Here is a 21102-nt window from a genome sequence, read left to right as displayed (position 1 = left end):
TATATATGTTGTCTACAAGAGACCCACCCCAAAACAAGGGACACATACAGACTGAAAGTGAAGGGCTGGAAAAAGGTATTTCATGCAAATGGAGACCAAAAGAAAGCAGGAGTAGCAATACACATATCAAATAAAATATACTTTGAAATCAAGGCTGTGAAAAGAGACAAAGAAGGCACTCCATAATGATCAAAGGATCAATCCAAGAAGAAGATATAACAATTATAAATATATATGCACCCAACATAGGAGCACCACAATATGTAAGGCAAATGCTAACAAGTATGAAAGGGGAAATTAACAGTAACACAATAATAGTGGGAGACTTTAATACCCCACTCACACCTATGGAGAGATCAACTAAACAGAAAATTAGCAAGGAAACACAAAACTTTAATGATACAATGGACCAGTTAGACCTAAATGATATCTACAGGACATTTCACTCCCAAACAATGAGTTTCACCTTTTTCTCAAGTTCCCACGGAACCTTCTCCAGGATAGATCACATCCTGGGCCATAAATGTAGCCTTGGTAAATTCAAAAAAATTGAAATCATTTGAAGCATCTTTTCTGTTCACAATGTGGTAAGATTAAGATGTCTACTACAGGAAAAAAAAAAAAGTATTAACATACAAACATATGGAGGCTAAACAACACACTTCTGAATAACCAATAATCACAGAAGAAATCAAAGTATGCATAGAAACAAATGCAAATGAAAACACAACAACCCCAAACCTATGGGATTCAGTAAAAGCAGTGCTAAGGGGAAAGTTCATAGCAATACAAGCTTACCTCAAGAAACAACAGAAAAATCAAATAAATAACTACACCTAATGCAAATAGAAAAAGAAGAAATGAAGAACCCCAAGGTTAGTAGAAGGAAAGAAGTCATAAAAATTAGGGAAGAAATAAATGAAAAAGAAACAAGGGAGACTATGACAAAAATCAACCAAACAAAAGCTGGTTCTTTGAGAAGATAAAATAAACAAACCATTAGCCAGACTCATCAAGTAAAAAGCGAGAAGAATCAAAAAAAAAAAAAAATTAGAAATGAAAATGGAGAAATCACAACAGATGACACAGAAATACAAAGGATCATAAGAGACTACTATCAGCAACTATATGCCAGTAATATGGACAACTTGGAAGAAATGGACAAATTCTTAGAAAAGTATAACTTTCCAAAACTGAACCAGGAAGAAATAGAAAATCTTAACAGACCTATCTGGGGAAGGAAATGGCAACCCACTTCAGTATTCTTGCCTATAGAATCCTATGGACAGAGGAGCCTGGTGGTCTGCTGTCCATACGGTCGCATAGAGTCAGACATGACTGAAGCGACATAGCATGCATGCATGCATTGGAGAAGGAAATGGCAACCCACTCCAGTATTCTTGCCTGGAGAATCCCAGGGATAGAGGAGCCTGGTGGGCTGTCGCCTATGGGGTCACACAGAGTTGGACACAACTGAAGTGACTTAGCAGCAACAGAAGAAACAGACCTATCACAAGCACAGAAATCGAAACTGTAATCAGAAACCTTCCAACAAACAAAAGCCCAGGACCAGATGGCTTCATGGGTGAATTCTACCAAAAATTTAGAGAAGAGCTAACACCTATCCTACTCAAACTCTTCCAGAAAACTGCAGAGGAAGGTAAGCTGCCAAACTCATTCTATAAGGCCACCATCACCCTAATACCAAACTCAGACAAAGATGGCACAAAAAGAGAAAACTACAGGCCAATATCACTGATGAACATAGATGCAAAAATCCTCAACAAAATCCTAGCAAACAGAATCCAACAACACATTAAAAAGATCATACACTTGGGTCCTAAAAAGGTGGAGGAATAGGACAGGGAGCCCACTTTCTTCCCCACAAATTCATTAAATGAACATTTGAAAGCTGAGTAGATTCCACAAAACAACTTCTGAATGCTGGCAGAGGACATCAGGCACCCAGAAAAGCAGCTCATTGTCTTTGAAAGGAAATTATGTGCCCAATGGTAACTCCCAGAGGAGAAGCAGCACAGACACCTGCATCCACCACTAGCTAGTGGGGGCTGGGCAGGGAGGCATGGGCTGCATTGCTTAGAGTAAGGACAGGCCTGAATGCCCCGAGGGCAATCTGAGGGAACTAACTTGAGATAGCAAATCAGACTGTGGGATAGCTATCCCGTGAAAAGCCCTAACCTAAGGGCACGACAGAGAGACTTCACTTTCACTTTTCACTTTCATGCATTGGAGAAGAAAATGGCAACCCACTCCAGTGTTCTTGCCTGGAGAATCCCAGGGATGGGGAAACCTAGTGGGTTGCAGTCTATGGGGTCGCACAGAGTCAGACACGACTGACGCGACTTAGCAGCAGCAGCAGCAAGACACTGCCAGGCCCGCTCACAGAACAAAGGACTGAGCAGAGCTAGCTGGCTGCAGACTGGCCCATCCCCCACTGGAGACAGGCAGGTGAGGGCAGCCAGAGCCAGAAGGGGGCACTCATGGCCCCAGAGAGGCATCACCTACCAAACTGCAAGCAGGCTTCATTGCTAACCAAGACTTCTTGATATTCTGGATGGTCGACATCCACCGGGAGGGTCACAGCCAGAGATCAGCTTCCCAGAAGAGACACACGGCACACCGGAAAAGGTGCCCTAGTTGTACACCCAGAAAACCGAGTGGCAGGGATGGGGGAGGTGATAAGTTGCAACGACTGTGCTTGCCAAGCACCTGGTCACCTGAGCTGCTCGGACCTGGGAAGGGCACAAAACGCAGGTCCAACCAAGTCTGCACCTTTGTGGAGCACCTGAGTACCTGAACCTGAGTGGCTTAGACCTGGGAAGTGCATACAACCCAGAACCAGCCTCAGACACTTCCCGGCAGAGCAACCCAGAGCCTAAGCAGTGTAGACAGGGAAAGCACACATGCCGTGAGCGAGGGCAAACCCACTGTGGCCGAGACACTGCAAGCACATGACAGTGTTGTTTGCAGTGTTCCTCCCTCCCCACAGTAAGACTGAACAAGTGAGCCTAAAAAAGTGTCCACCACCGCCCCCTTGTGTCAGGGTGGAAATTAGACACTGGAGAGACAAGCAAACAGAAGAAGCTAAACCAAACAGAGGGAACCGCTTTGGAAGTGACAAGTGCAGTAGATTAAAACCCTGTAGTTAGCACCAGCTACATAGGAAGGGGCCTATAGATCTTGAGAAGTATAAGCTGGATCAAGGAACTATCTGAAAATGAACTGACCCCACACTGTCCACAACACCAGAGAAAGTCCTAGATATATCTTTACTATTATCATTCTTTAAATTAAAAATTTTTTAAAAAAATTTTAAGTCCTCTATTACTCCTTTAATTTTCATTTTTATAACCTACTACTACTTTAAAAAAAAGACCTTATCTTTTAAAGCAAACTTCATATATATATATATTATAATTTTTGTAACTTTGTTTTTTTTCCTTTAATATTGTATTTATGATAATCTAACCTCTACTCTAGATTTTTAATCTTTGCTTATTGGTATTTGTTATCAATTGTGTACCTTTAAGAACCCAATCTTCAATAGCCATTTTTACTTGGGTGTGGGATTACTGGTTTGATTGTTCTCTCCAGCTTTGGACTCTCCTTTTCTCCACCAGGTCTCCTCTATCTCCTCCCTCCCCCTTCTCTTCTCTACCCAACTCTGTGAATCTCTGTGTTCTGGACTGTGGAAAACACTTAGGGAACTGATTACTGGCTGGATCTGTCTCTCTCCTTTTTTTGTTTTTCTTTGTTTTTCTTTTATTTTTTTTAATTTTATTTTATGTTTAAACTTTACATAATTGTATTAGTTTTGCCAAATATCAAAATGAATCCACCACAGGTATACACGTGTTCCCCATCCTGAACCCTCCTCCCTCCTCCCTCCCCTGTCTCTCTCCTTTTATTCCCCCCTTTATCCTGCTGGCCACCTCTGTCTCCTTCCTCCCTCTTCTCTTCTCTGTGTACCTCTGTGAACATCTCTGAGTGGTCCAGACTGTGGAGAGTACGTAGGGAAGTGATTAATGACTAGCTTGCTCTCGCCCCTTTTCACTCCCCCTCTTCTTCTCCTGGTCACCTCTATCTCCCTCCTCCCTCTACTCTTCTCCATGTAACTTTGTGAACTTCTCTGGGTGTCCCTCACTGTGGAGAAACTTTTTATCTTCAGCTTAGATGTTTTATCATTGGTGCTATATAGATGGAGAAATCTTGAGGCTACTGTAAGAATAAGACTGAAAACCAGAGGCAGGAGGCTTAAGTCCAAATCGTGAGAATACCAGAGAACTCCTGACTCCAGGGAACATTAATCGATAGGAGCTCATCAAAGGCCTCCATACCTACACTGAAACCAAGCACCACCCAAGGTCCAACAAGTTCCAGAGCAAGACATACCATGCAAATTCTCCAGCGACACAGAAACATAGCCCTGAGCTTCAATATACAGGCTGCCCAAAGTCACACCAAACCCATTGACATCTTGTAACTCATTACTGGACACTTCATTGCACTCCAGAGAGAAGAAATCCAGTTCCACCCACCAAAACACAAGATTCCTTAACCAGGAAATCATGACAAGCCACTCGTCCAACCCCACCCACAGCAAGGAAACTCCACAATAAAGAGGAACCAACAACTGCCCAAACACAGAAAGGCCATGCCAAACACAGCAATATGAACAAGATGCAGAGGCAGAGAAATACACAGCAGGTAAAGGAACATGATAAATGCCCACAAAACCAAACAAAAGAGGAAGAGATAGGGAATCTACCTGATAAAGAATTCCAAATAATGATAGTGAAAATGATCCAGTATCCTGAAAACAAAATGGAATTACAGATAAATAGCCTGGAGACAAGAATTGAGAAGATGCAAGAAAGGTTTAACAAAGACCTAGAAGAAATAAAAAAGAGTCAATATATAATGAATAATGCAATAAATGAGATCAAAAACACTCTGGAGGGAACCAACAGTAGAATAATGGAGGCAGAAGATAGGATAAGTGAGGTAGAAGACAGAATGGTGGAAATAAATGAAACAGAGAGGAAAAAAGAAAAATGAATTGAAAGAAATGAGGACAATCTCAGAGACCTCTGGGACAATGTTAAATGCCCCAACATTCAAATCATAGGAGTCCCAGAAGAAGAAGACAAAAAGAAAGACCACGAAACACTTGAGATAATAGTTGAAAATTTCCCTAAAATGAGGAAGGAAATAGTCACCCAAGTCCAAGAAACCCAGAGAGTCCCAAACAGGATAAACCCAAGGCGAAACACCCCAAGCCACATATTAATCAAATTACCAAAGATCAAACACAAAGAACAAATATTAAAAGCAGCAAGGGAAAAGCAACAAATAACACACAAGGGTGTTCCCATAAGGATAACAGCTGATCTTTCAATAGAAACTCTTCAAGGCCAGGAGTGAATGGTAGGAAATACTTAAAGTGATGAAAGAAAATAACCTACAGCCCGGACTACTGTACCCAGAAAGGATCTCATTCAAGTATGAAGGAGAAATCAAAAGCTTTACAGACATGCAAAAGCTGAGAGAATTCAGCACCACCAAACCAGCTGTCCAACAAATGCTAAAGGATCTTCTCTAGACAGGAAACACAGAAAGGGTGTGTATACTAGAACCCAAAACAATAAAGTAAATGGTAACAGGATCATACTTATCAACAATTACCTTAAATGTACATGGGTTGAATACCCCAACAAAAAGACACAGACTGGCTGAATGGATACAAAAACAAGACCCCTATATGTTGTCTACAAGAGACCCACCTTGAAACAAGGGACACATACAGACTGAAAGTGAAGGGCTGGAAAAAGATATTCCATGCAAATAGAGACCAAAAGAAAGCAGGAGTAGTAATACTCATATCAGATAAAATAGATTTTAAAACAAAGGCTGTGACAAGAGCCAAAAAAGGACACTACATAATGATCAAAGGATCAATCTAAGAAGAAGATATAACAATTATAAATATATATGCACCCAACATATACATCTATTTATAATTGTTACATCTTCTTCTTGGATTGATCCTTTGATCATTATGTAGTGTCCTTCTTTGGCTCTTGTCACAGCCTTTATTTTAAAGTCTGTTTTATAAGATATGAGTATTGCTACTCCTGCTGGGAGAAATACCAATAACCTCAGATATGCAGATGGCACCACACTTATGGCAGAAAGTGAAGAGGAACTAAAAAGCCTCTTGATGAAAGTGAAAGAGGAGAGTGAAAAAGTTGGCTTAAAGCTCAACATTCAGAAAATGAAGATCATGGCATCTGGTCCCATCACTTCATGGGAAATAGATGGGGAAACAGTGGAAACGGTGTCAGACTTTATTTTGGGGGGCTCCAAAATCACTGCAGATGGTGACTGCAGCCATGAAATTAAAAGATGCTTACTCCTTAGAAGAAGAGTTATGGCCAACCTAGATAGCATATTGAAAAGCAGAGACATTATTTTGTCAACAAAGGTCCGTCTAGTCAAGGCTATGGTTTTTCCAGTGGTCATGTATGGATGTGAGAGTTGGACTGTGAAGAAAGCTGAGTGCTGAAGAATTGATGCTTTTGAACTGTGGTGTTGGAGAAGACTCTTGAGAGTCCCTTGGACTGCAAGGAGATCCAAACAGTCCATTCTAAAGGAGATCAGCCCTGGGATTTCTTTGGAAGGAATGATGCTAAAGCTGAAACTCCAGTACTTTGGCCACCTCATGCGAAGAGTTGACTCATTGGAAAAGACTCTGATGCTGGGAGGGATTGGGGGCAGAAGGAAAAGGGGACGACAGAGGATGAGATGGCTGGATGGCATCACCAAGTTGATGGGCGTGAGTTTGAGTGAACTCCGGGAGTTGGTGATGGACAGGGAAGCCTGGCGTGCTGAGATTCATGGGGTCGCAAAGAGTCAGACACGACTGAGTGACTGAACTGAACTGACTGATGCACCCAACATAGAAGCACTGCAATATATAAGACAAATGCTAACAAGTATGAAAGGGGAAATTAATAGTAACACAATAGTAGTGGGAGACTTTAATACCCCATGCACATCTAAGGATAGATCAACTAAACAGAAAATTAACAAGGAAACACAAACTTTAAAAGATACAATAGACCAGTTAGACCTAATTGATATCTATAAGACATTTCACCCCCAAAGAATGAATTTCACCTTTTTCTCAAGTGCACACAGAACCTTCTCCAGGATAGATCACATCCTGGGCCATAAATCTAGCCTTGGTGAATTCAAAAAAATTGAAATCATTTCAAGCATCTTTTCTGAGCACAATGCAGTAATAGTAGATGTCAATTACAGGAGAAAAACTATTAAAAATTCCAACATATGGAGGCTGAACAACACGCTGCTGAATAACCAACAAATCACAGAACAAATCAAAAAAGAAATCAGAATATGCATAGAAATGAATGAAAATGAAAACACCAGAATGCAAAACCTGTGAGACACTGTAAAAGCAGTGCTAAGGGGAAGGTTCATAGCAATACAGGCATACCTCAAGAAACAATAAAAAAGTCAAATAAAAGCCTAACTCTATACCTAAAGCAACTAGAAAAGGAAGAAATGAAGAACCCTAGGGTTAGTAGAAGGAAAGAAATCTTAACAATTAGGGCAGAAATAAATGCAAAAGAAACAAAAGAGACCATAGCAAAAATCAACAAAGCAAAAGCTGGTTCTTTGAGAAGATAAATAAAATTGACAAACCATTAGCCAGACTCATCAAAACACAAAGGGAGAAAAATCAAATCAATAAATTAGAAATGAAAATGGAGAGATCACAACAGACAACACAGAAATACAAAGGATCATAAGAGACTACTATCAGCAACTATATGCCAATAAAATGGATAACTTGGAAGAAGTGGACAAATTCTTAGAAAAAGCATAAGTTTCCAAAACTGAACCAGGAAGAAATAGAAAATCTTAACAGACCCATCACAAGCATGGAAATTGAAACTAATCAGAAATCTTCCAGCAAACAAAAGCCCAGGACCAGACGGCTTCACAGTTGAATTCTACCAAAAATTTAGAGAAGAGCTAACACCTATCCTACTCAAACTCTTCCAGAATATTGCAGAGGAAGGTAAACTTCCAAACTCATTCTATGAGGCCACCATCACCCTAATACCAAAACCTGACAAAGATGCCACCAAAAAACAACAACAACAACAACAAAACCCAAAAAAACTACAGGCCAGTATCACTGATGAACATAGATGCAAAAATCCTTAACCAAATTCTAGGAAACAGAATCCAACAACATATTAAAAAGATCATACATCATGACCAAGTGGGCTTTATCCCAGGGATGCAAGAATTCTTCAATATTCACAAATCAATCAATGTAATACACCACATTAACAAATTGAAAAAATAAAAGCCATATGATTATTTCAATAGATGCAGAGAAAGCCTTTGACAAAATTCAATATCCATGTATGATAAAGACCCTCCAGAAAGCAGGAATAGAAGGAACATACCTCAACATAATAAAAGCTATATGTGACAAACCCTCAGCAAACATTATCCTCAATGGTGAATAACTGAAATAATTTCCCCTAAAGTCAGGACCACGACAAGGGTGCCCACTCTCACCACTACTATTCAACATAGTTTTGGAAGTTTTTGCCACAGCAGTCAGAGCAGAAAAAGAAATGAAAGGAATCCAGATTGGAAAAGAAGAAGTAAGACTCTCACTGTTCACAGATGACATGATCCTTTATATAGAAAACCCTAAAGACTCCACCAGAAAATTACTAGAGCTAATCAATGAATATAGTAAAGTTGCAGGTATAAAATTAACACAGAGAAATCTCTTGCATTCCTATACACTAACAATGAGAAAACAGAAAGAGAAATTAAGGAAACAATTTCATTCACCATTGCAACGAAAAGAATAAAATACTTAGGAATAAATCTACCTAAAGAAACAAAAGACCTATATATAGAAAACTATAAAACACTGGTGAAAGAAATCAAAGAGAGCACTAACAGATGGAGAAATATAATGTGTTCATGGGTTGGAAGAATCAATATAGTGATAGTGGGTATACTGCCCAAAGCAATCTATAGATTCAATGCAATCCCTGTGAAGTTACCAATGGTATTTTTCACAGAGCTAGAACAAATAATTTCACAATTTGTATGGAAATACAAAAAACCTTGAATAGCCAAAGCAATTTTGAGAAAGAAGAAGGGAACTGGAGGAATCAACCTGCCTGACTTCAGGCTCTACTGCAAAGCCACAGTCATCAAGACAGTATGGTACTGGCACAAAGACAGAAATATAGATCAATGGAACAAAATAGAAACTCCAGACAGAAATCTACATACCCATGGACACCTTATCTTTGACAAAGTAGGCAAGAATATATAATGGAGAAAAGACAATCTCTTTAACAAGTGGTGCTGGGAAAACTGGTCAACCACTTGTAAAAGAATGAAACTAGAACACTTTCTAATACCATACACAAAAATAAACTCAAAATGGATTAAAGATCTAAATGTAAGACCAGAAACTATAAAACTCCTAGAGGAAAACATAAGCAAAACACTCTCCGACATAAATCACAGCGGGATCCTCTATGACCCACCTCCCAGAATATTGGAAATAAAAGCAAAAATAAACAAATGGGACCTAATTAAAATTAAAAGCTTCTGCACAACGAAGGAAACTATAAGCAAGGTGAAAAGCCTTCAGAATGGGAGAAAATAATAGCAGATGAAACAGCTGACAAAGAATTAATCTCAAAAATATACAAGCAACTTCTGCAGCTCAATTCGAGGCAAATAAACGACCCAATCAGAAATGGGCCAAAGATCTAAACAGACATTTCTCCAAAGGAGACATACAGATGGCTAACAAACACATGAAAAGACGCTCAACATCACTCATTATCAGAGAAACGCAAATCAAAACCACAATGTGGTACTATTTCACGCCGGTCAGAATGCCTGCTATCCAAAAGTCTACAAACAATAGATCCTGGAGAGGGTGCGGAGAAAAGGGGACCCTGCTACTCTGTTGGTGGGAATGCAAACTAGTACAACCTCTATAGAGAACAGTGAGGCGGTTCCTTAAAAACCTGGAAACAGAACTGCCATTTAGTTCAGTTCAGTTTAGTCACTCAGTCGTGTCTGACTCTGCAACCCCATAAATCACAGCACACCATCACCAACTCCTGGAGTTTACTCAAACTCATGTCCATCAAGTCAGTGATGCCATCCAGCCATCTCATCCTCTGTCGTCCCCTTTTTCTTCTGCCCCCAATCTCTCCCAGCATCAGGGTCTTTTCCAATGAGTCAACTCTTCGCATGAGGTGGCCAAAGTATTGGAGTTTCAGCTTTAGCATCAGTCCTTCTAATGAACACCCAGGACTGTTCTCCTTTATAATGGACTGGTTGGATCTCCTGTAGACCAAGGGACTCTCAAGAGTCTTCTCCAACACCACAGTTCAAAATCATCAATTCTTCGGTGCTCAGCTTTCTTCACAGTCCAACTCTCATATCCATACATGCCCCCTGGAAATACCATAGCCTTGACTAGACGGACCTTTGTTGGCAAAGTAATATCTCTGCTTTTTAATATGCTATCTAGGTTGGTCATAACTTTTCTTCCAAGGAGTAAGGGTCTTTTAATTGCCATATGACCCAGCAATCCCACTGCTGGGCATACACACTGAGGAATCCAGAAGTGAAAGAAACACGTGTACCCCAATGTTCATCGCAGCACTGTTTACAGTAGCTAGGACATGGAATCAACCTAGATGTCCATCAGCAGATGAATGGATAAGAAAGCTGTGGTACATATACACAATGGAATATTACTTAGCTATTAAAAAGAATGCATTTGAATCAGTTTTAATGAGGTGGATGAAACTGGAGCCTTTTATACAGAGTGAAGTAAGTCAGAATGAAAAACACCAATACAGTATATTAATGCATATTTATGGAATTTAGAAAGATGGTAACGGTGACCCTATATACAAGACAGCAAAAGAGACACAGATGTGAAGAACAGACTTTTTGGACTCTGTGGGAGAAGGTGAGGGTGGGATGATTTTAGAAAATAGCACTGAAACATGTATATCACCATATGTGAAATAGATTGCCAGTCCAGGTTTGATGCATGAGACAGGGTGCTCAGGGCTGATGCACTGGGATGACCCAGAGGGATGGGATGGGTGGGAGGTGGGAGGGGGGTTCAGGATGGGGAACACCTGTACACCCATGGCTGATTCATGTGAATGTATGGCAAAAACCAGTACAATATTGTAAAGTAATTAGCCTCCAATTAAAATAAATTAATTAATTAAAAATAAAAAAAATAAAAGAAAACTGAAGGTATTTTTTTCTGTAATGTCAAGTATGGCTACATGGGAAGATAAAGAAATCATGGAGATCTCAGAGGAATTTGGGAATGGGGGAGCAGAGATACCATTCTACTCTGGTTACTGTTACTGCTATAAGTAATAAATGGATTCTTAAGATCCAGTATTCTGTATGTATACATGGATATATACAGTCTATTTCTGCAGTAGACTAACTTACTAATTGGGAAGGAGAGTAAAATCTCAGGCCTTCACAATTTCAGACTTAGTAGTCCCCTGCAGGCTGCACCCCACGTGTGTGTGTGTTAGTCACTCAGTTCTGTCTGACTCTTTGCAGCCCCATGGACTGAAACCCACCAGGCTCTTCTGTCCATGGAATTCTCTAGGCAAGAATACTGGAGTAGGAGCCATTTCCTACTTCAGGGGATCTTCCTGACCTAGGGATCGAACTTGGGCTTCCTGCACTGGAGGTGGATTCTTGACTGTGTGAGCCACCAGGGAAGCCCTGTGCATTCCACATGGTCATCTTTAAAACTTACCCCTAACCCAGCCCTTCCTTCAACAAGAATCTCACATGGCTCCCCAGCACCCTCTGCATCCAGTTCAATCCAGTTTAAGTTTGATTAAATCAAGTTCCCAAGGCCTATACTGCTTCTTGAATTCAGATCCCAGAGGAGCCCACCTTGGTCAGCAGGAGTACATCAATAAAGTCCAAAGTCTTGGTCTTCTCCTTGGCCTTGAGGAAGTCATCAATATCTTCCTTGGGGAGGGTGCGGCGCCGCTCCTGGATGACAGCACCTGTGAAGTCGTGCACTAGGCGGCAGGCCCTGCGGAAGCGCCACCCATCAGGGGTGAGGTAGTACAGGAAGTCCATGTGCAGGAAGATCTGTTGATATCGTTTTGCCACAAGGGCACTGAGCTCCAAGATGGCAGCGATATAGTCACTGGGCTTCCTACAGGATGAGAGCAAGAAATATCTGATGTCTGAAATAAACTTTGAACAGAACCCTCTTCTTCTCAAACACCTTCCATGGCTCTCTGGAAAGCCCAGGAGAAAGTTCATATCCTCTTTGGTTTCAGAATGTTCTTAAGATATAAAGATACCAATGCCTCCATCCTTATCTCCAAGATGTCGCCTCACTATTGCACATACCGTGCTCCTCCTAGCCTCCTGGTCTTTATCAAACAGTTCTACCCACCTAAAAGGATGGCTTCTTCTCGTTCCCCTTCTTGTTCTTCAATGTCCAGATCTGACCCACCTCTTCCAAGAAGACCTTTCTGATTGTCCTGGTCAACCCTCCCTCACCCATCTACTCCCGTGGGTCTGTGGCTCATGTTCCCCAGGCCCTTGGGTAAGACTCACTCTTGGCAATTGCTGTCGTAACTGAAGACGCATTTCTGCAGACTGTCCAGGGTCATGAGGCTGATGTGTTCAAACATGTCCAGATGGGTGTGGCCCTCTATGATCAGACGCTGCCACTTGGCCTGAACAGAGAAGGGGACACAGCTGAGGCTGAGAACTGCCTCCTTGGTGCCCCTTCCTAACCCCAGATACCAAGATGCACTTCCTGGGCTCTGTCTCCTGGTCCGAGGCACCCACCCCCAGGGAGGACCAGGCTCATGTAGGAGTGAAAACTGTTACTATTAGGACATGAAGTCTCCATGACTGGGAGTCAGAAGGTCTGGGTTTTGTAATCCTGATTCTACCTACTATACTTTATGTGCATGAGTGTGTGCTCAGTTACTCATTCGTGTCCGACTCTGTGTCTGATACTTTGGACTGTGGCCCCCCAGGCTCCTCTGTCCTTGGGATTTTTCAGGCAGGAATAGTATGGTGGGTTGCCATTTTCTTCTCTAGGGAATGTTCCCAACCTAGGGATCAAACCCACATCTCCTGAGTCTCCAGCATTGCAGGTGGATTCTTTATCTGTTGAGCTCATACTTTGTGCACCATTGGTCAACTTTTCATAAAGTAAGTGCTAACAAATGTTAGTTTTCATCATTTTCATTGTTATAAGTTGATTAGGAAAATGATCCCTATGTTAATAGAGATAGTCCTCCATGGGCCCTGAGTACTCCTGCACTTTTTTTTTTTTTTTTTTGGTTTTGCCAAAAAGTTCTAAGACCCCTATGTTCTTTACCTGGACCATTTCTCAGAGTTGTGTTTGTAGCAAACAACCTTGATAAGTGAGGTAATGTGTCCCCCTGGAAAATATCAAGCTTGCTTCTAACTGCTATAAATGTCACAGAGTTCCTAAAACTAATATTCCCTCCCCTGTGATATAATATACTATATGAGTAGGCATCCATAGAAGCCCACCTGTGTTATTTGCATGAGATTTGGTGACTTGGAAGAAGAATGCAAACCAACAAAAAGCACATGCTGTTTGCTGTGCCAAGAGTAATAAACTGTCCTTGGTCTGTGACCTAGGAGTCTCACGTATCCTGGCAGAATCCAAGAAACAGTGACAAGCTCTCTTATGGGCTTGCAAGTATGAAAAAAATTACAGGCACTTCACAAAAGCCTGTGCTCCAGTTCTTTACTTTCCCATGTATATATCAAAACCCTTTGCAATGTAATTTTTCAGTAACTCTACTTGGAGGTGGAGCCTCTTTTACCATCCTTTGATTCTGAGCTGGCCCTGGACTTTCTTTGGTCAACAGACTGCAGTGAAAATGATGAGGTGATCATTCCAAACCTAGACCCCAAAGGGCACTTCTTCTCAGTCTTTTCATACCCTACGTCTACCATATGAACCAGCCTGAGATGCCTTTTGAAGGGAGAGAATCCCATGAAAGTAAGTCTATTTACCCTCTCTGAGGTCATGCTAGATCAGCTTACAGCCAACCAAGCTTCAAACCTGTGAGAGGACTGACCCCAGACCAGCAATGCTTCCTATCTGTATGGTCAGGCCACCCAAGACAGCTGTCCTCTTGTTCTCTGTACATCCCATGCTTGACCAGTCCCTGCTTCACCTACACCCTATTCACATTTCCGCTTACTCATGGAGCCTAATCGGTAAATGCTGACATACTTGCTGTCAGCCACAGATATACATGATGGGATATCACTCCAGGACTTTGCTTCAGACACATAAGATCCTCTTATCCATTAAACCACTGATGTATGTCTGTGTTATAGACTCCAGCTCTTTCTTCAGTCTTGAGTCTTGCAGTACCGCAGGGTACATTCCAGCATGACCAGACCCTCAGCTGATCACTGGTACATGAGTGGCCCCATCCACATCCAGAGAAACCACCCAATTGACTCACAGTCTTGCTGTAAATACTAAATCCTTATTGTTTCCAAGTGATTCATTACTCAGAAACAACTACTGCCTGATACTCATATTAATTATTACCATCAAATATGTCTCAAGATTCTAAGGCTTCTGGGAAGGTAAAATAGAAGCTAACACCTTCTGAGCATCTACTGTGTGCCAGGGATGTGGCTCCATTATGATATCTTGAAAGTGAAAGTGTTAGTCATTCAGTTATGAACGACTCTTTGTGACCCCATGAACTGTAGCGTGCCAGGCTCCCCTGTCTATGGACTTTTCCAGGCAAGCACATTGGAGAATGGCAACACTGGGTTGCCATTTCCTTCGCCAAGGGATCTTCCTGACCCAGGGATTGAACCCAGGTCTCCTGCATTGCAGGGAGATTCTTTACCATCTGAGCCACCAGGGAAGCTCAGCTTGCAGGATATCTTGACCACCCTGCAAAGCAGGGATCATATTACATTCTTTATATAGCCAAGGACATTGAGGCTGAGAAAGGACGAACGATGGACTTAAGCCAATCAGAAGAGGGAGAAATCCAGACAAGATGTCTCTGAGTCCCTGTTTTCCCCAAGACTCCAGCTGGGACCCTGGGTTCAAGAGACTCACATGCATGATGTCTGCGCTCTTGGTGAAAATCTTCATATAGGGCTTCAGGATGTTGAAGTGGAAGGCAGGTGTCAGCATGCGACGGTGGCTGCTCCACTTGTCACCAGCACTCAGCAGGAGCCCATCCCCTAGCAGAGACAGCCACAGGGAGTGAGCAAAGGAAGACCTTCCCCTGGGTCCCCAAAGTCACCCTCAACCCCCTTCACTCATAGTTACTCACCCAGCCAAGGCTTCAGAAAGTTGTAGAAGACCACATTCTTGGGTGCGATGGCAGCTGATATGAATGAGGACCACCAGGGACCAAGGAGATGGGGAGGGGAGGGTCTTTTAGTGGGGAGTGGAGGCTCCCAGCCAAGAATCAGCATTCCCCCTCCAAGCCCAACATAGCAGAATGGGACCAAGAGCACAGGAAGCTGGGAGGGGAGAGGAGACCAGACCAGACCAGGCCACAGCACAGAACAGAGCAAAGGCAGGGCCCATAGACACATCTCAATGTGCTTAGACACACCCCAACCTGACATATGACTGGACATTGCATCTTCTACCTCACAAGTATGGTCTATCACTTTACAAAACACCTTTACAGGGACCTAGGACACCACATCTGCCCCAGCACTGACCCCTTCTGAGACATCTGACATGGTCCCATATCTTAACAAGTCCTAACAAGGCCATACCATGAATGATACAAGATGACATGACAGGATGCTTTGCCATGGGCCTGAAGACAATCTGGCATCACCTCAGTGTGCCCCACGTGGACTCCAGACAGGACTTGAATACACTGATGACACAGACCTGAACCAGGCAAAACTCAAACATATCCTAAGCATCAGACAAGATTCACATAAGGTCTCAGGCATTTCTCAGAGTGACCCTGGAGTTCCAGACCTCAGACAGACACCCAGAAGTGACCAACTGGAGAACCAGGCAATTTCTAACAGCATCTCAGACAAGAACCAGAGAGGCTTCAAGATGCCTCAAATGTCCTTGGCCACAGATGAGCTCTAGACATGACTGAGAACATCTCTGAACTCAGATTTAAACATATACCAGGTATTACTAGATATAACATACACCAACTGTAACCAGAATCCACGTAGAAACATAAATCTGATCAGATGTGGCCATTCAGCAGACATTGCACAGACGTGACTGGAGAGCATGCAGCTGGGATTCTGCAGTGGGAGACAGTGGCATCTTTGCCATGCCCCCCTCTGCCTGCATCCTGGTCACTTGTACAACTAGAGGCAACACAGAGACCCTGGCAATGGGCAAGCTATGGCCAGGGAGGCGTCTACCTGGAGCAAAGAGCACAGGCTTGATGCAGGTGGGGTGGAAGATGCGGATGATTGTGTGCCAGGGTCCCATCCACCAGCAGCACGCATCCCCATAGGTGCTGGCTAGGCCCTGAGTGTACAGGAGACCTTCCTCTGAGCTCTGAATCTGGAGAGGAACAAATAGGACCCAATTCACACTCTTCTAGGCTGCCAGAGGGAAGGACCTGGAGGGCAGTGATCCAGAGCTGGGACGGTGAATCACCTCCAGCAGCTGCTCCTCTGTCCTAAGCCTCCTGCCACCCTCTCTCCCTTTATCCTCCATACGTGATAATTGGGGTCCCTTGAATATAGGGATAGGAAGGGTCTTTTTCTGTTTGGACCCCAAACACCGTGTTCCCCTGACTTCTCTTCCATTCCCATATTCTTGATAAGGAGACTGAGGCTCTGAACAATGGAGTCTGTTGCCCACATTCTCTCAGACAATAAGCCTGAGACAATAAGCCACATCTCTCTGAACCCAGGGTCTGTGTTCTTAACCATCAAATCACTCTGAGCCTCAAAACAACAGCTTAGAGGACCCTTAAACCACCTCCAAGATTGGGTACTCAGAGTTTCAGGGACACAGGAATGGGTCCTATAACACAGGCTAGGGAAATCCTGTGTCTTTTCCTGAAAATGTTGTCAATGAGCTCACTTTTCCATGGGGGTTGAGCTTGTTGGATTCAGTTTTACCAAGATGATAGGGAAGCCACCACAGAGGAACAGAGATCTAAACAAGGAAAACAGATTTCTTACGACATTATATAGATATGGATAGATTTGGGTCTGAAGATACCCCTCCTTGGACTTTATAGTCACTTGATTCCTTTTCTTTCCATAGGTCATACGGGGTGGCATTTCTACCACTAACAGCTGAAGGAGACTTCAGCAGCCAGAGTGAGCCAAGGCCCTTCTCATGTTCACTCTGCATTCTTGGGTCTGAAGCCAGGTTTCTGTTACACGCTGTCTGTTCCCCTGCTTGCCTGGTCATCTGTCTGCGGATGGGAGGGGTAGGGGACAAGGGAAGAGAGCCAGGGTGGGGTGGAGTCTCCTCAGGAAGATTCCTGGCAACTGGAGAAGGAGGGCACTGATCTAGAAGTGGACCAGCTCCAAGATAGGGGAAAATAAAGTGACCCACCAGAGAGGTAGATGTCATGGGAATAGCAACTTATATGTACACTAGCCATAAGCCATCATTGCTCAGCACCTGGGGATAGGTGGGGACTGAGGGAAGGTCTGGCAGGGGACCTGGGATGTTATGGATGCCCATGCATCACTCCATACTCTGTTTTAAAAACTTTCTGCTCGTCGTTCCAGACCCAGTTCCAACTACTCCTCCAGGAATCCTTCCAGCATCCCCTAGAAGAGAATCTTGCTTCTTCTCTGGGTTTGCAGAGCTCATTTCCCTCTGGCCAATTCCTGACCACACCAGGTCACAGATCTCTCTGCCTGAATCTGAATCTTCATGTCCTGTCTTTTGCCCAGGACACCAGGGTGGGGTGTAAATGGCAGTGAGAGAAAGGAGGAGGATGTGAGATGGCAGTGATCAATACATGAAGGAAAGAGGAAGATGGCAGAGAGAGGAGGGGAAGGGGGTTGGGGTCCTGTAGGGGCCACATGGAAGCTTGGCAGGGGTGCGGCTGGAAGCCCTGAGGTGTATCATGGCACCCACCACCACCAGCTCTGCCTGGGTACCTGAAGCACTGGCAAAAGTCCGGATCAAGTCAGGGTGGCAGAAAATGACCAGGGGGATGATGGGGCCCATCCACATCAAGTAACCCTGAGGGTAGTTGGTCACCAGCTGAGTTACTTTGCTCAAGCCCTGCTCCGTGGGGGGAACCTGTAAGCAAGGTAAGGGCCATCACTTCACAGAAGGAGAGTCCACTGAGGTGGACAGAGTGTGGGATCCTATACAGATGGAGGGAATCTCTGCTTCCTCCTTCCCTCTTGGGGAAGGAGGCACCTGGAGGCTCTCCAAGTCCCAAGGGTCTATCCCAGGGCACAGGGAGAAGACAGGCTCTCTGCCCACAGGGAGGCAAATCTTGGCTTGAGAAGACACATTTTTCTTGTCCTGGGAGTGGTCCCAGTGCAAGGGCAATCTAAGAAGGAGATCCTCAGTGGGCAGCTTTGTGGGTAGCAGGATGAATGGGCTTTGGTCCAACACCCTCCCATGTTTTTCCTGCTCCACATGGCTTCTGATTTCTTGCATGGCAAGGGTTCTGCAGACCTCTGACCTTATAGCCCTGGCCATCCCCCAGGGACAGACATGAACTCTGCCTATTAACCAAAGGAGGAACATGGACTATAACCTTCACTGATCAGGCTCGGTGCAGAGTGCATCCTGTCTGTTTCTCTGCAAGTTATGGGCATGCCTTTCAATTGTGACATTTTCAAAAGAAGTAACTGATGCCATATCCCCTCAAAGGGGAAGAAGTGCAGGTAGCCTCCTAGTGAAGCACCCTCTCCCTCACGATGCTCCATTCAAACCCGACAAATACCCTCAGGTACTCTAGGCAGGTGACATAAAACACTTTCACCTTTGTGACTTGCTCCCCTATCCGAAGGCCCTAAGGTGAGGATTCAAAGCACTAGATGAGACTGGCCCAGAGAGGGAGCGTGGCTCAGCTGAAGTCACACAGAAGAGTGACTGAACTGGTCCCCACAGCCAAGCCCTGGAGGCAGGGAAGGCAGAACTGGAGAACTTTGTAACATTCCTGCTGCTTCCAGGGCTCGCTGAGACCATTTGAAGATCTGGAACCTCAGCAAATCTTTGTGGTGAGCTTTGGACACCCTCCACTGTGAACTTTGCCTTAATGAATAGTAATTGCAATAAGTCCTCCCCCAACTTGTAGTTCTCATCCCAGGCATGAAAGGAAAAGTTGTCTGGGAGATAGGGGGAGCTGAATATAATCCCTTTGACCTTGACTGAGGGAGGTGATGGCAAGTTGATCACCTCGGTCATCAAGCATTTATTTTGAGCGCTTACATCGCTCCAGTCCTGGACTGGGCACTGTAGTGTCTGCTCCCCCAAACTATCATCAAATTGGGAAGTGGTTACTAAGTAATTGGATGATTACCTGTTTCATTAATCATGAGTGGGGTCAAGTCATAAGTATCAGTCTGGGGCACAATCTAGGCAGGTGTGGAGGTGGGGTAGGTCTAAGAAGGCTTTTGAAAGAGGAAGTGAGTAGCTGACTTTATCTAGATTGGGCAACAGGCCCTTTGGGACATCTTTGGGGGAGGGATGATAGTTAAATTAGAGGAAGGGGTCCTGGAAAGGGCAAGGGGTGGGCAGCTGTGCTCCTGTAGGTGGGAATGGGGAGGTGGTAGTTATTTCCCTTAGGAAAGCTGTGGCTGAGAACAAGACACAAGGATATGGGCCCTGTGCAGAGCAGACGCTGGACAGTGAATCTTATCAGGTGCATAACATGTGGAAGTCAGACAGGGAATGGACCCGAAAGCAGGCTAGGACTGGAAGGACAGGATGTGGAGAACGTCTCGATGGCAGAGTAGAGGAATGAATGAGTGAGGGAAGAGGGGGTTCCTTGGCTTCCCTGTCTTCTCTGCTGTCCTAGACCCCAGCTCAAACCTGAGCCCCATTCCTGACCTCCAGGAAGTCCATCTACCTTGATTTCCCAGACTCAATCTGCTGCCCACACTCACCAGGCCCAGGTGACCCAAGAACCAGTTACGTTTTGGGGGCTGCGGGAAGCATCGGAGGCGGAGAGAGTTGTTGTAGGAGGTGTAGGTCCAGGCCAGGACGTGGGCCAGGATCCAGGAAGCCCCGACCAGCAGCAGCAGCAGCCATGGGGAGGCTGCTACTGGCCCGAGTCCCAGCCAAGACAGGCTCAGCTCCAGCATCCTGTGGTCAGATGGGGTGGAGGGTGAGTTCTGAGGATGAAGGAAGAGATAGTGATGGTGAGCTGTGAGGCAAAGATGGATAGAGAGAGAGGAGCAAGGGAGGGAGAGGCAGGGATAGGGAGTGCTGGGGATGGGCAAGAAGTGCTCAGAGACAGACAGACAGGGACTGGGAGAGGGGAGGGAGAAACAAACTCAGAGGAAGAGGGAGAAACAGAGACAGACAGACACACACACACACAAACACACACACACACTGGTACCCACTCATCTCCCAGGTCATCTCATTCCCTGGAGCCACCCTGCCTTGGGCATATGCTTTCCCCACCTTGGGCCAGAACCCCCAGCCTCTTACCTTCCATGTGGGCTGGCTTGTCCCACACAACTTCTTCTGCCCTCCTCCTCGGATGGCTGGGTCTGACCCCAGATCTAGAGGAAGCTGCCAGGGGCCGGGCTAAGCCAGCCAATCCCCACAGCTTCTTTACTTCCTCCCTACCCGGAAGCTGTCTGGATACAGGGTGGGGGGAGGGGGAGCTGCCTGTGAATCAGCTCAGGATCTGCCCCCCTGTATGGACACTGGCTCCTCTGGACTCAGTACCTTCCACGTGAGCAAGTTGTGGTGCAGACAAAGGTGACTCTGGGCCTCCAGGTTCACAGCCA

General features: G+C 44.4%; 1 protein-coding gene across 5 annotated transcripts in view; it reads right to left on the bottom strand.

Annotated features, from left to right (window-relative positions):
* LOC100295883 (cytochrome P450 4F3) overlaps positions 1-20861 on the bottom strand; it is a 31402-nt gene extending 10541 nt beyond the window's left edge. For 2 of the 5 annotated variants that reach the window (XM_005208567.5, XM_002688556.6), the window contains exons 1-7: positions 20798-20861; positions 20248-20475; positions 18280-18424; positions 15486-15539; positions 15266-15393; positions 12739-12860; positions 12058-12328 (exon numbers count right to left, since the gene is read on the bottom strand). In XM_005208567.5, coding sequence (XP_005208624.1) covers positions 12058-12328; positions 12739-12860; positions 15266-15393; positions 15486-15539; positions 18280-18424; positions 20248-20445 — 918 coding nt within the window. In that variant the 5' untranslated portion in view covers positions 20446-20475; positions 20798-20861. Of the gene's footprint in view, positions 1-12057; positions 12329-12738; positions 12861-15265; positions 15394-15485; positions 15540-16566; positions 16712-18279; positions 18425-20247; positions 20476-20797 lie in introns of all 5 variants that reach the window. The other 3 variants (XM_024994820.2, XM_024994822.2, XM_015471934.3) reach the window with 2 other exon arrangements.
* Positions 20862-21102: the final 241 nt, after the last annotated feature.

Source organism: Bos taurus, chromosome 7 (genome assembly GCF_002263795.3).
Source record: "Bos taurus isolate L1 Dominette 01449 registration number 42190680 breed Hereford chromosome 7, ARS-UCD2.0, whole genome shotgun sequence".
In the NCBI taxonomy this organism is placed as follows: domain Eukaryota; kingdom Metazoa; phylum Chordata; class Mammalia; order Artiodactyla; family Bovidae; genus Bos; species Bos taurus.
Note: the sequence above shows the minus strand (reverse complement) of the source record. Positions and strands in the feature narration are given on the sequence as shown.